The following is a 14,680-nucleotide window of genomic DNA, read 5'->3' as shown; positions in this document are numbered from 1 at the left end:
ATTACTACAGTACTTCTACATTTGGTATTTGGCATGCTGTTTATTTTATACTGTTAAATACATACTGTTAATTTAAGTGGAAAATATTCTCAGACAGCAAGCAGTGTCAGTCCAGATCCGGCCCGAATGGGTTTCACAAGGGCCAGATGTGAGCCGGATCTGGGCCAACACTATATTGCTGTAAGGGTTGGCTTTTAAAAACATTTTAGGAGTTAGGGAGAATGGGAAAGTGTTCTTCCCATGAATGTAAATCCAAAATAAACATTTTAAAACAATTACCAACCACTCACTTACCACTATCGGTGTCCAGTGTTTCAGCTGAGCTCATGGGCAGGTGGTACTTCCAAACATTTATTATTAGACCTACACTGTGGCGGCCTACACAGCGTGTAACGCCATGCAACAATGGCTTTAATCTCTATGTGAACTCGACAGTATTTATGGTTTTCACCCTATACCTGTGAGGCAGGCAGCCCCGTATTGATTCCACAAACTCAAAGGCGCTTCCACGGAATACTGCAATCACGAGTTATTTCCAGGATATAAATGTACAATTTCGACGATATAAATGTATCACATACTGGCAAAGCACGGCACCCAAGGGAGAGAGGGACATTAATTAAACTTTACTTCGTGACGAATTAACTGATTATATTGACTATATTGATTAAGACTATGTATTTAGCCTCGTTTTCAAACGCGTCTTTTAACTCTGTATGCTGGAAAAATTGTCAGCACGTGCCCTCTACTGGCGAACAAAAATCCATTTTGTGTTATCTGTACGTTTAAGCAGATGATTCAATGGGTCTGTCCAGTGTCTCCTAAATGAGAGATGTGGATGCGTTATTAGAAACTCCCCGTTTTTTGTGACAAACACGGCTTCACTTGACACCTTCTGTTCCAATTTTCTACTAGGCTAATCTTCTATCAATCCTACTACTAATAATCTGCCATAAATCTAATTTTGAGGGAAAAATTAATAGTTCAGTAAACATTCAATAATTCATTGCAATAAATAATCTTTCAAAATAAAATACCAAACATGAAAACAAAAGCCAGTGACACAGACAGGAAGCCAGACTGTTGAGGTGGAAATAATAAGGTCAGTGTTATGTGTAGCAAGTTACAAACAAGGTCAAACAATGTCAGATTAGCAGCAGTCAAACACCTCGCTCCGAGACCAGAATGACAATTCAAAGTTTGAGAAAGAAAAAAATGAATAAATAAAAATTTACGTAATGGGGAATATACAGGGTGAAGACTTAGCATAACATGCTTTAACAGAGTTACTGTAGAAACAGAAGAATGTAAAACCACTTTGCTGCCCAGACAGAATATTTACTGCTGCACTGGAATTATTGACAAAACAGTTTGTATATTATTGTATTGAGTAGTATTATTGAAACGCAGGGCCTCAACAAGCTATGTTGACACTGAAACACAAATTTTGACAAGTATTTGAACACATCAGTTGGTATTTTGCCTCTGGCTGGCTTACTAGGCCACAAAAGGTACAACTGAGACAGAGAAAAAGCATTGGGGTGAGTTTCCAGCTATTGTCACCAGGCATGCTATAGGTCAGACATGGTCCCTGTCTGACTCTGGTCTGAGAATTGATTCCTCTCTGGGAGCTGGGCTGCAAACAGATCCCTGCATATTTGCCTGTCTGTTCGGTGACCACTTTTTAGAGCTGCCAGCCACTTCATCATGACATCCAAAGAGAAAAGAAACACCAAAACACCTAACGGAATACACACTACTATAATAGACAACCACGTAACTTATTATTATACACATAACAATTATTATTATATTTTATTTTCTCAGATGATGAATACTGCAGACCACAAATTAATGCGGTCTGAAACTGACAAATGTCCTCAAATACATTAATTCAATTTCAATTGGAGGCAGGGTTGTTTGTCATTCAGAATTGAAACGAACATGCATTTTCAACTGAGAATATAGTTTCAGTTTCTCAATTGGAATGGCATAATTCCAATTCAAGTGAAATTAAGGAAAATAGAAATTTTAAGACTTGATACATTTTAATGTAATTTTAGGTTGAAAAGTGAAGTTTGAAAAAAAAACTAACTTTGAATGTTGGCAAAATAAAGCCTTGTTTAAAATCTTAGAGAAATGTTTGAAGGTTTATAGGCATAATTACAGAGATAGATAGATAGATAGATAGATAGATAGATAGATAGATAGATAGATAGATAGATAGATAGATAGATAGATAGATAGATAGCATGTAGAGTGAATTACATAAACTTAGCAGTAGAGGGAGCCAAAAAACACATTAAACAATAAATAACAGCACAACATTTACAACACAGGCCTACTCCAAAAAGTGCAAGACATGCATTCAAGCAGATGTAAAACATCTCATGCCTCCTGAATAAAATCACTCCCAACAACAAGAATTGAAAACAAGAAACAAGAATCTTTCTCCAAAACAAGTGTACTTTGCCTAAGATTGATTCATCCATTTACAGCGTAAATGTGTGTTTCAGTGTGAATTCAGTTTAAAAACTGGAGCGGGGGGCCTGGATTTCCCGTTCCACACTTGGCATGCTGGGTGCATCCCGACAGACCAGCCTGTGGCGGAAGTGTCCACTCAGCAGAATGTAGATGAAGGGGTTTATGCTGCTGGCGGCGTAGCTTAAGCACACAGACAGGTAGTAGCAGGTGTGGTATGCTAATGAGGGGCGTGGTACACTTAAGTTAACTAGCTGCAACACGTGGTATGGCCCAACACTGACCAGGAAAACCGCTACCAGAACCAGCACCATTTTAGTGAGACGGACCACACGTTCCCGAGGCAGGCTGGTGTTATACCTGAGAAAAAGTAGGGAATGAGGGATTTGGTCATACATTAAATTGCCTAAACATTAACTGTAAGTTTAGGGTAATTACACTCAGGGCTGGATTCACAGACAGGGCTTAGACTAAACCAGGATTAGGCTGTAGTTCAATTAGGACATTTTATAAAGTAACATTCATAAACGTGCATTTGAAAAAAAAAAAAAAACATTACCGGTACGCATCTTGAGACAAAACAAGGACACTGGCATATTCTAATATCAATCAGTGCAAGTTTCTTTCAGTTGAAACAGACTTACATATTAGTCTGGGACTAGGCTTAAGCCTTATCTGTGAAACCGGGGTGTGTGTGTTGGGGGTGGCGGGGGGTTGCATTAGCATTCAATAGCATTTATGGCATATTGTTTAACACAGCAAAAAATCTTTAAAAAGACAACACTTGGTTACAGTGAGGTATGGCAACATAATGTCATAGATCCTAAAACCCTGAAACTGTCTAAAATGATTATTTAATTTTATTTTTAGATTAAGTACTTTTAAGAATTCTTAGCATAAACTTTCTGCAAAATTTGATGCATTTATGTTCACAGTATATGCGTTTCTGTCATTTTTAGAAAACCTAGGATATTTTTTTTTATAGATTTGACTTATAATTCATGGTTTAGCCCATAAAATCTACATCACAAAGTACTGTCAATCTTCAACTAAAACATTTATACTGTATAAGCCGGATAACTCTCAAACGGGATATCACATCTGACAGCTTCATACAATAAATTAACTTATTCACTTTCTATTTATGGATGGGGAATTAAACATTAATGAATGAAACCAGTGTAGACCTATTGTAGCTAATAGTCAAGCTTGTGACAGGCTTCACAAGCAATTCAATTTTCCAGTTTTATATCACATACTTGTTGTGATGAAGGTAAGTTCACCTGTGAGCCTTTTTGTTCTTGCGATACATTCTCCAGGAGTAGCAAAGGATCAGTATATAGCAGATGAGAATCAGAGGTAATGGCAGGAAGAAGGAGGTCACAGTCTGGTAGAGTGTATACCTACAGATATATGAAGACACATATTTAAATCCTTCACATCTCCCTCTCTACAGCATGTTTCATCACACTTATTTTAATTAAACAAGAAGGCTGGATTCCTCAGAGCCACAGACTTCTGTACATGCAATTTTTAGTGAAGGGGAAAAGATACTGACAGAAAAATGTATTGTGTTGCTTTTAAGTGACTATAAGCCTATGCGCCACTATACTGAATAGCAGCTTTCACAGCAGATAACACAAAATAACTTCTTTTTTAGTGTACTGCACTGGAAAAAAAAATCTATATAACTTTGTAGGCTTTATATCAGTTCTCAAACAAAATTCTGAAAATGGTATGTGAAAAACAGCTATTTATTTGTGAGCCACTTTCTTTTCCTTTTCAATAGAAAATTGTGTAACAGAAGAATTGAATTCAGACTTTAAAGCAGAACTGTCAATAAAAATAAACAGAGGGTTGAGAGAAGGAAGGATAATCAGACCTGTGCATTAAGTATTACCTGCTGCATATACTTGTAAAGGAGAACCAATTACCAGAGCAATTCTTTGGGAGAGACCAGGTTAAGGGTACAGCTCTCAAGACCGTCCCTGAAGCGGATCACTTTAGCATGAACCCAGGCCGGCAGAACCATGATGAAGGAGGCCGCCCACACAAACAGGTTAATACGGATAGTCCTTGATCTGGTTCTGAGACTCAACAGACGAAATGGATGAACAAGGGCCAGGTATCTGGAGTACATCAATGAAAAACAATATAGATTTTACTCTCCATATGTTTTTTTTTTTTTGGTAGTTTTGCAATTCCTAAGAGGTATGCAAAATGAAAACAAAAGTTTCTAAGCAGTTGTACACATCGAAACGTTTGTTTGTTTGCTTTTTCTTTTTTCTTCTTCTCCAGAATAGGTCCAAATAGATTTCAGCCTTTAGGAATTCCTGCATTGAATGACCAATTTCACATGTATTTTGTGTATTTTCAAAAAACATTTTTTTTTTCTGTATTTGTATTTAAATTAGTGCTGTCAAATAATTAATAGTGATTAATCGCATCTGAAATAAAGGTTTTTGTTTATGTGTGTGCACTATATATATATATATATATATATATATATATATATATATATATATATATATATATATGTATATGTATGTATATATATATATATATATATATATATATATATATATATATATATATATATATATATGTATGTATATATATATATATATATATATATATATATATATATATATATATATGTATGTATATATGTATGTATGTATGTATATATGTATGTATATATATATGTATATATATATGTATATATATATATATATATATATATATATATATATATATGTATATATATATATATATATATATATATATAGTTTATATATTAAATATATTTATATAGTATTAAATATGATAACATATATCTGTATTCATGTAAATATTTAAAAATATATATTGCATGAGTGTTTTTATATATACATAATAAATAAGCACAGTCACGCATATTGTGTAAACAAAAACTATTTCAGATGCAATTAATCATGATTAATCGTTTGACAGCACTAATTTAAATACATTTTTCCACACAGTATTTTGTATTTTTGTTTCTAAATACATTTTCATGTATTTATGGCCATTTCTGTCCACTATAAATTCCAAGTTAACATTTCTGATTTATAATTGTGATAAGAGTGGCCTCTAGTGGCGAGTCCACAGTGTCACAACTTTAAATGAGACACTAATGCGCTGGTTTGAACTTTGTGCTGCATAAAAACACAGTAACTGCACTACTAGCCACATTTCAAAAATCATTTGCAATGCCCAGTGGAGAAGCATAATCAAAACCTAATCAGCTTTCATCAAATTATATATTGTAGCTCTAACAATTCAGTAACTATTCATTAACTTTATTGAGGATAGGTAAATATATTTATTTAATTTGTGATTAAAGGCATACACAAACTTTGAAGTATTCACTACAAAATAGGCCATAAAACACTTACATCATAATCATCTGTGAAAAATATACAGTTTATCACACTTATGTGTCAATATGTAAATATTCTAAAACTTTTCAATAGTTAAAAATACAATATTGAAATTTTAGTTTAACTCTGCTCTCATGAAAGCTTTTTTAATATTTCACTTCATGATGTTACATATTTGCCTATAATAATATCACTGTTGCTGTTTTTAAACTTATACATATTAAAAATAAAAAAATAAATAAAACAAAATGGCCGATGAAAGTGGTTGTAACAAATCAAGCCTGTGTGGCTCCCTCCGATCACCACCAGAGGGCGCTGTAGCCAGAGTACTAATCATTTTACGGACTCCATTTCCAATAATCCTGTACCTGGTACTGATTACACTCACAACTGTCCCCTATCCCATGAAATATTTGGCTACATGCTCACACACTCTCTTTGCAAGGTTTTGTTTTTGCCGTGGTTGACAATTCTGAATGTTATTCCTTATTTATTACACAGCTCTGTGATATTTATTATGATTGGTCAGTTGCAACATTGCAAGTTATGTTATCCCTAGATAACAACCAGTAAAAGCTGATAACATAGGCTCATCCGGGTAACAGCAGTCTGCGGTGTACTCTTGCTTGAACTATTTTTTCTCTGCGTTTGTTTAGCTATTAATTGGGGGAAGGTTGGGAGGATTCCAAGGGCCCACTGAAAGAGAGGGGGCCCAGAACGTGATTTTTACCTAGGGAGATCCATAAGTCATTGTGCAGTTCAAGGGGCCCAGAAACCATAACAGGGGCCCTAACCTGAATCGCCCTGTTTACCTGGATTATGTTTGAACTGTTTCCTGCCTGCCTTGAACATTTGCCTGCTTTGTGATTACATCTTTGCTTTGCCTATTACATACCTGTAACCAGTGATTGAACCCTGCCTGTTTGTACCACAAGTACTTATTTTAAACAATAATAACATTTTCCTTTCCTTTTCCTTCCTGAAAATAATTTCCTATTATTTAAGAACAACATTTACTCATCTTTATGATGAAACCAGTATACAAAACCACTGTAAAAGAAAACCTTTCTCTTAAAACCTACAGTATAGAGATAATGCCCTTTTAGAAACTTCTCCCTGTGGCAGTCTGCCTCAGATTTATCTGTCTCCTTTTCTTCTTCTCAGAATTCACAACATGAGCTGCTGTTTTCAGAAGAGAACAAATTTGAATTTAACATCAATGATTCAGAAATGCTACTTCTCTTTGAATATTTTCAATATCACGCATCAGGACACTGAATCAAATGGTGAGTCACAACCATTTCACATCACATTAGCTGCAGGAGTCTATATGAATGCATTTTTGGTTTTGAGTGCATCAATGCAATAGAGATGTTTTGAGTAGAATAAAATTTTGATTTAAACTGATATACTTTTACCAAATAAAAATGACTCTTTAAATGAAAAATGAATTACTTGTAAAATGTGTATGGATATATTTGCTGAAAACCCCACTTAATGCTCGTTTTATTAAAGACATTTTTCTGGAAATCTGATTACCTGTCCAAACTCATAGCGGTCATGACTGCAGCGCATGCCACCTGGTTGCAGTTATCAAGAGAGGTGATAATGGTGCAAAGGGTACTGCCGAACACCCACTGTCCTCCACGTGCCCACTGGTGAATCAGGAATGGCATGACAGTCACGTGGACCAGGTCGGCCACAGCCAGGTTCCCCATGTACACATCTGGCACTGTCTTTTTTGCGGACCTGCAAGAAGGACAAGAGATAACTTGTGATCTGTGGTCTCTTGATCAGATACTGCTAAAGAAACAACAAAGAAATGTGTGAAAAGAAAAACTGCAAATTGCAAACAGGGTTACATAACCTCCAGTGAGTGACAGCTCCAGTGCGGTTGGGTCATGGCTAATTCCTGAGTGAATCCATCCAATGGAGCTGTAAAAATCCTCTGAGGAATTCCCCCTCAGCTAGTTAAAGAGGCTACTCGAATCGTCATGTTTCAATGCTCACATCACTTTTCACATCAGCCTCAGTGCTATTTTGTTGTGTCCCTTATGTGCCATATTTTATTCATGTATGCAGTATGTGTATGTATGTATATATGTATGTAACCTATGTATGTATGCAGTGGTGTAGTCTAGTTTTTAAGTGAGTTATTTCCCTCCCAGCCTCATACTCACCTCTCCCAGAGCGACACCACATAAGCACCACCACACTAACTAATGCATACATTATATCTACATGTAACTGAGAGCATTCTGAAAGACTGCTTATGGGATATCAACATGTCAATTTTGTTTTTGAGCAATACAAGATTTTAAAGGGTTAGTTCACCCAAAAATCAATATTCTGACAATAATTACTAACCCTCATGTCGTTCCAAACCCTTAAGACCTTCGTTCATCTTTGGAACACAAATTAAGATATTTTTTATAAAATCCAAGCCAATAACAATTACAGCTGGGAAGACTGTACTGATTTTCTACTGTTTAGTGTTAATAATTTAACTCAGCCAGTTAAGAGCTACATTTATCATTAGATGTTACTGTATATTAATTTTTGTTCCAGGAGCATTCCTGGCAATTTCCTATGCATATTTAAGAGTGCCTGTTTTTAAAATCCCTAGCCTGACTTTCATCTCTCTCATCATCTGAAACAAGGAGATATAAACATTGTATTCGGTTTACTTCTGTACACAGATACACACATACACAGTATCTAAGTTATCTCTTCCCCTCTCCCGCATTCACTGATCCACCACACTACAGTTAGTGAAAATACAGGTGCTGGTCATATAATTAGAATATCATCAAAAAGTTGATTTATTTCACTAAATCCATTCAAAAAGTGAAACTTGTATATTATATTAATTCATTACACACAGATATATTTCAAATGTTTATTTTAATTTTGATGAGTATAACTGACAACTAAGGAAAATCCAAAAACCAGTGTCTCAGAAAAGTAGAATATTATTTAAAACCAATACAAAGAAGGGATTTTTAGAAATCTTGGCCAACTGAAAAGTATGAACATGAAACGTATGAGCATGTACAGCCCTCAATACTTAGTTGGGGCTCCTTTTGCCTGAATTACTGCAGCAAGGCGGCGTGGCATGGAGTCGATCGGTCTGTGGCACTGCTCCAGTGTTATGAGAGCAATGGTTGCTCTGATAGTGGCCTTCAGCTCTTCTGCATTCTTGGGTCTGGCATTTTGCATCTTCCTTTTTCACAATACCCCACAGATTTTATATGGGGTTAAGGTCAGGCGAGGTTACTGGCCAATTAAGAACAGGGATACCATGGTCCTTAAACCAGGAACTGGTAGCTTTGGCCCTGTGTGCAGGTGCCAAGTCCTGATGGAAAATGAAATCTGCATCTCCATAAAGTTGGTCAGCAGCAGGTAGCATGAAGTGTTACCTGGTATACGGCTGCATTGACCTTGGACCTCAGAAAACACAGTGGACCAACACCAGCAGGTGACATGGCACCGCAAACCATCACTGACTGGTGCCTCTCCTCTCTTCCTCCAGACTCTGGGACCCTGATTTCCAAAGGAAATGCAAAATTTACTTTCGTCAGAGAACATAACTTTGGAACACTCAGCAGCAGTCCAGTCCTTATTGTTTTTAGCCCAGGCGAGACACATCTGATGCTGTCTGTAAGGAATGCGACAACTGAAGCCCATGTCTTGCATATGTCTGTGCATAGTGGTTCTTGAAGCACTGACTCCAGCTGCAGTCCACTCTCTGTTGAATCTCCCCCACATTTTGGAATGGGTTTTGTCTCACAATCCTCTCCAGTGTGCGGTTATCCCTATTGCACTTTTTTTCTACCACATTTTTTCTTCCCTTCACCTCGGGCGTGTGCAGGAAAAAGTGGAAAAGCCCTGAATGCTCGATCAACATCAGCCATCTTGCAAACAGACAACCCGCCTAGTACATGCCCCTCCCACAAGAAGTGAATTTCGCCTCTATTTCGCTCTAGACAAGCGAATGCATTCAAAATGTTCAAGCGGCAAACTAGACGCGGTAGACACGAATTTGACGCTCTATTCGCGTTTGGTGTGAACACAGCATTACAGTTTTCGTATAAATAATTATCAAGTATAAAACATTTCCCATAGACGTCTTAAATTGGTTGAGCAAAATTGCCCCCTCTAAAAGAAAATTGCAGTCCACTAGAGGGGGCATAGAGGATAAGAAATCTTACAACTCTCATTTACTTTAGTTTTCAGTTCCTTCAATTTACAAATAAATGCATACATTTCCTTTATGCTCCCAAGCAAAGCTAACATAGTGATTGGATCGTGACCAGATCAGGACTCAAGAATAATGTCTAATGTAAAAGACTCGTATTGACTCGTATTGTATTACTAATTGTTCTTATATGCCATCAATACCCTGCACCTGCGGTTAATAATAACACATATGCTATATTTTACTTACCATGTAACTTTACGATATATTATGATTTTCTGTACCGCGTACGATATAGTAGCAGCCTCACCTGGCCTCATTTTCTGTAGTTTCTGTAATGTTAACGTTTGTGGCACCTGCAGAGGTGGGTAGAGTACCCAAAAACTTTACTCAAGTAAAAGTAAAAGTAATTCTAGAAATATTTACTCAAGTAAAAGTAAAAGTACTAGTATTGAATAGTTACTTGAGTAAGAGTAAAAGAGTATCGGATAAAAAATCTACTCAAGTAGTTAGTTACTAGTTACTTTGGGTCATATATACGGAGCCTATTTTTATGTAGATATATAGATACAATGTATGTAATGTATGTGTATGTACGTGTGTGTGTGTGAGTAAAAATGTATATATTTCATCAGCCTTTACTCCAATTTATGTAATTTATTATAAAACCTTGTCTGTTTACTTAAGTAACAGATATAGGTGTCATGCCATAACATATTTTTAATACGACTGACTTCATATTAAATGTGAATTTAACATTGAAAGTTAATGTGATATAAATATTGCTACTGATCTTCCATTGTTCAGAAGGAGAGCAAATAACATTTACACTGACAGTCTAGATTTCAATCACTCTCAGAAACTGCCATTAAAATCACTGAAACTGTTAACAGTGTGAAATCAATATCTTAATTATAGATTCGTACACACATCTGCACTTTGTTGTTTCTGACCAGAGAATTCGCCAGAAAGAGGTATTCAGTCAGTGAGCGAGTGAAGGAAACACCGACATTTCAGCGATGACTCATCGTAACACCTCTGATTGGCCTGATTGCATTCAAAAGCTCAACAGAATCGTGTGTGATTGGTTAATGTGCAGCGCTGTAAAAACGCGTCTTTCTCTGGCTCAGCGCCAGCAAGCGATCACAAATCTGAATTTAGCAGCTGATTATATGACTTGCTGAACATACTCGCACCGGTGTGATTGTATTATAATTAATAAAATCTTAATCGGCTGTTTTTTGTCTTTTGGAAGCTGCATTCAACTTGACTCCCCTCTGTTATAAGCCACACACGTACAACAACAAACTAATGTCACAGTGGTATCGTGTACTGTAATCGATTGTAGCCCAAATTATTACCTGTTAAACAGTAGACAGCACATGCGGTGTTCATCTAATAAGGATCTCCATCGCAAGCAAATAATAGCCTTTGCAGATTTGCTTTCAATTCAGTGCAGTTCCATAGCCCCGTTTCAACGCTGCTCATGTTAAACGTTACAACTCTGAGTGAACCGCTTCAGACGCTCAGCTCGTGAGGCAGGGAGCTGAACGACTCATTCAAACTGATTCATGAACCAATTCACTCGTTTGCCAATTGGTTTGATCTAGCCTTTGAACAGAATTGACTCAAAAGAATGAATCATTCGCGAATGGGCATCGCTCATTGCCCAGAGAAAAGTAGACGGCGCGTTTGGAATAAACTGAAGCATTGATAACATTGCATTAAGATAAAGTAACGAGAGGAGCGTCGCCAACAGTAACGAAGTAAAAGTACAGATTTTTTCCCAAAAAAATTACTCAAGTAAGAGTATAAAGTACCCATCTTTAAATATACTTCGAAAAGTATTAGTTACCCAGAAAAATTACTCAAGTAAATGTAACGAAGTAAATGTAACTCGTTACTACCCACCTCTGGGCACCTGCTGCAGCTTATGTTTGCTTTGGTTTCAAATCTTCTTTAGTGATTCACATTGAGTCAATTTCAAACTTGCGTCTTGCACACACTCGATAGGCTACTGCGCAAGTGTTGCGCAAATGCATTGATTGGCAACAGAAAGTGAGTGATTTTTCGGGGTGAATTTATAAATTAACGTGTGAAAGTTCTGTAACAAAATGATGTTCGCTTCGAGCTTTTTAAAGTGAGTATATGGAACTCCTCGAACCTCCTAGTGCGTATACGGCTCATCACGTAGACTACAAACCTCTGTCTATGTATACAAGCAAAATTAATTGATACTGAATCAGTTTTACTTTTTAATTAGAATTTTGATGCTCAGCGATTATGTTCATAATGAAAAGCAAATTAACAAATATGCACTGGATATACATATATATGTTTTGAATAAATGAGCAAATTGAAAGTAATATTTCTTTAATCTGTGATTTGGTTAATAAAAAACATTTTGATTAAGAAAAATAATCTAATTAATCTATTATTGTCATATATAATTATACTTGCATGACAAATGAATCACATATTAAATGTATAGTGGCAGTATCTCACTTAGGCTATCCAATTGTTAAAATCAAATCCAATTCTATCCTTTCAATAATGATAAAAAAAAAATGTAAATCTTAATAAACATGCATTATTATTATTTTTTATTTTATTTATTTATTTATTTTATATTTGAAAAAATGCTAAGTAGGCTAAATTAATTAAAAAATAGTTTTGCCTCGTCAACCTATAAACTCACCTTAAAATAGTCACCAAAACAAGAATATTTCCAACAAGCCCGGTGGAGCACAAAAATCCAATAAATGCAGGAAGAATTTTGGTTTCTGTGACGTGAACAATATTATAATACTCATCTGCTGGATATCCTGCTACTGTCTCGTTAGCGCACGTGCTGTTGTCTGATTTGAGCGTAAAGTTCCAAACAACAGGTTCCGACTCCACCATGGCGCTCATCATTTGCGTTTCATTCTGATCGACGAGAATGCGCTGAATGCGGCAACATCACACGTTGTTGTATGTCCATGGAAAATCCTGGTAGGTTTCAGCATCCTCATCATACCACACACAGTGCGCACTGGCATCTCCACTCTCACCAGCGCGCACGCAGCCACTTGTTACCAGTAGTGACTCACTCCAACTCGATATCATTGACTGAAAATATTGACAAGGATTTTAAAGATTTTGTCGCGCATTCGTTACTTCTTCAATAGCCAATCAAACTACGGCAATTGTGCCACTGTTAATTTTATTGATTATTTGCACTGAAGTGGAAAGAGTGTGAAAGGCTAAATTTACAGTGTCATAATTTAGCAAATTCAAATATACATCACATGTAGCTTAACTGTCGTTAGAATCAAATCACCATATTAGAATGATTTCTGATGGGTCATGTGACACTGGCGACTGCAGTAACAGCTGCTGAAAATCTTTGCTTATCTTTGCCATCACAGGAATAAATTACATTTTAAGATATATTATATCAAATAAAATAGTTATTTTAAATTGTAAAAATAGTTCACAATATTAGTGTTTTTACTGTATCTTTAATCAAATAAATGCAGCCTTTGTGAGCCTAAGAGACTTACATATAGGCAGTACATATATGCAGTCTAACAGAAAACTGAAATTTAAGAAATTATGATTTAATCAGTGCTTCATAAGGACCTCTTTTATTTCCCTTGTAAATTCATTGGCAAAAAATAAATAAAATTATATCTATCTATCTATCTATCTATCTATCTATCTATCTATCTATCTATCTATCTATCTATCTATCTATCTATCTATTAACATATAACATTTATCCATTAGTACAATTTATTCTAAATTGCTTTTTTTCAAGGTTTATTTCATTAATATATGCATTTCATTGCAACTGAACAATGACCTCTGTGTTGCTAGAATGACATTGTTTGCGCTACAGAAAAAAAAAAAAAAAAAACACTAGTCTGCCATTTTATCATTTTTGTAGGGAAATTTTGCTCTTAGCAGCATTTAAACTTTTGGATGAGAAAAAATATTAATGTGATTCATATAGCTGTAAGCAAACTCCCTGATTCCTCTTTAAATGAAGGAGCCTTAATGAAAAGCAAACGGTGCTATCATGCTGTGTTCCTGCATGTTACCTTGGTTACATTTGTATGATGTGTCATCAGTGGGTTTTCTTTGAAAAATGAGCACTCTAGATTACATTCATGTACTAAAGCAATAACTGTGCATATAGTTAATATGAAATGACAGGGAGAGACAGAAAACTTGTTTTGAGTACATTAAAAATTAATCAAAGCCTTTATCTTATCGAGGGCTGTAGATCTCACAGTGTGGGTTCCTCATCTTTTTTTTAGATTATGCATACTTCTCATTAAACATGATTGACATGCAAATACCATCGTTTCCCACTGTAGGAATGACATAAATGTGCAACTAAAGAATATATTCTTAGATTATAATTTCTGTTTCACAAGTTTACACTTACATATGATGAGATTAAGGTTATTCATATCTGGTGTCCTGTCTGAGGGGAGAGCTCTGAGGTCAGCATTTGGCCACGACCCAGATTACTACCCCCATGCCCCTAGCTGGGAAGAGAATCAAGCCAAGAGTGAAGAGATGGGGTAGGGGAGGGATGTGGAAAACTGTT

At 35.9% G+C, this 14,680-nt stretch overlaps 1 protein-coding gene and 1 long non-coding RNA gene across 3 annotated transcripts in view; both read right to left on the bottom strand.

Annotated features, from left to right (window-relative positions):
- LOC128030548 (uncharacterized) overlaps positions 1-757 on the bottom strand; it is a 47,744-nt gene extending 46,987 nt beyond the window's left edge. Inside the window, exon 1 of the long non-coding RNA XR_008187925.1 lies at positions 295-757. This is a non-coding gene — a long non-coding RNA (uncharacterized LOC128030548). The remainder of the gene's footprint in view (positions 1-294) is intronic.
- A 343-nt stretch (positions 758-1,100) lies between these two features.
- On the bottom strand, positions 1,101-13,087 carry LOC128030541 (melanin-concentrating hormone receptor 2-like). 2 transcript variants are annotated; one of them, XM_052618254.1, is made up of 5 exons: positions 12,779-13,087; positions 7,422-7,631; positions 4,416-4,610; positions 3,765-3,884; positions 1,101-2,841 (listed from the first exon to the last, which is right to left on the bottom strand). In XM_052618254.1, the coding sequence occupies exons 1-5, from the start codon at positions 12,994-12,996 to the stop codon at positions 2,529-2,531; spliced, it is 1,056 nt and encodes a 351-aa protein (XP_052474214.1). In that variant the 5' UTR covers positions 12,997-13,087; the 3' UTR covers positions 1,101-2,528. The 2 variants fall into 2 exon arrangements, with proteins under 2 accessions (XP_052474214.1, XP_052474215.1); XM_052618255.1 differs by lacking the exon at positions 12,779-13,087 and adding an exon at positions 11,442-11,575.
- Between the last annotated feature and the right edge of the window lie 1,593 nt (positions 13,088-14,680).

The sequence above is a fragment of the Carassius gibelio genome, chromosome A16, assembly GCF_023724105.1.
Source record: "Carassius gibelio isolate Cgi1373 ecotype wild population from Czech Republic chromosome A16, carGib1.2-hapl.c, whole genome shotgun sequence".
Lineage (NCBI taxonomy): Eukaryota > Metazoa > Chordata > Actinopteri > Cypriniformes > Cyprinidae > Carassius > Carassius gibelio.
This window is presented reverse-complemented; position numbering and strand designations above follow the sequence as displayed.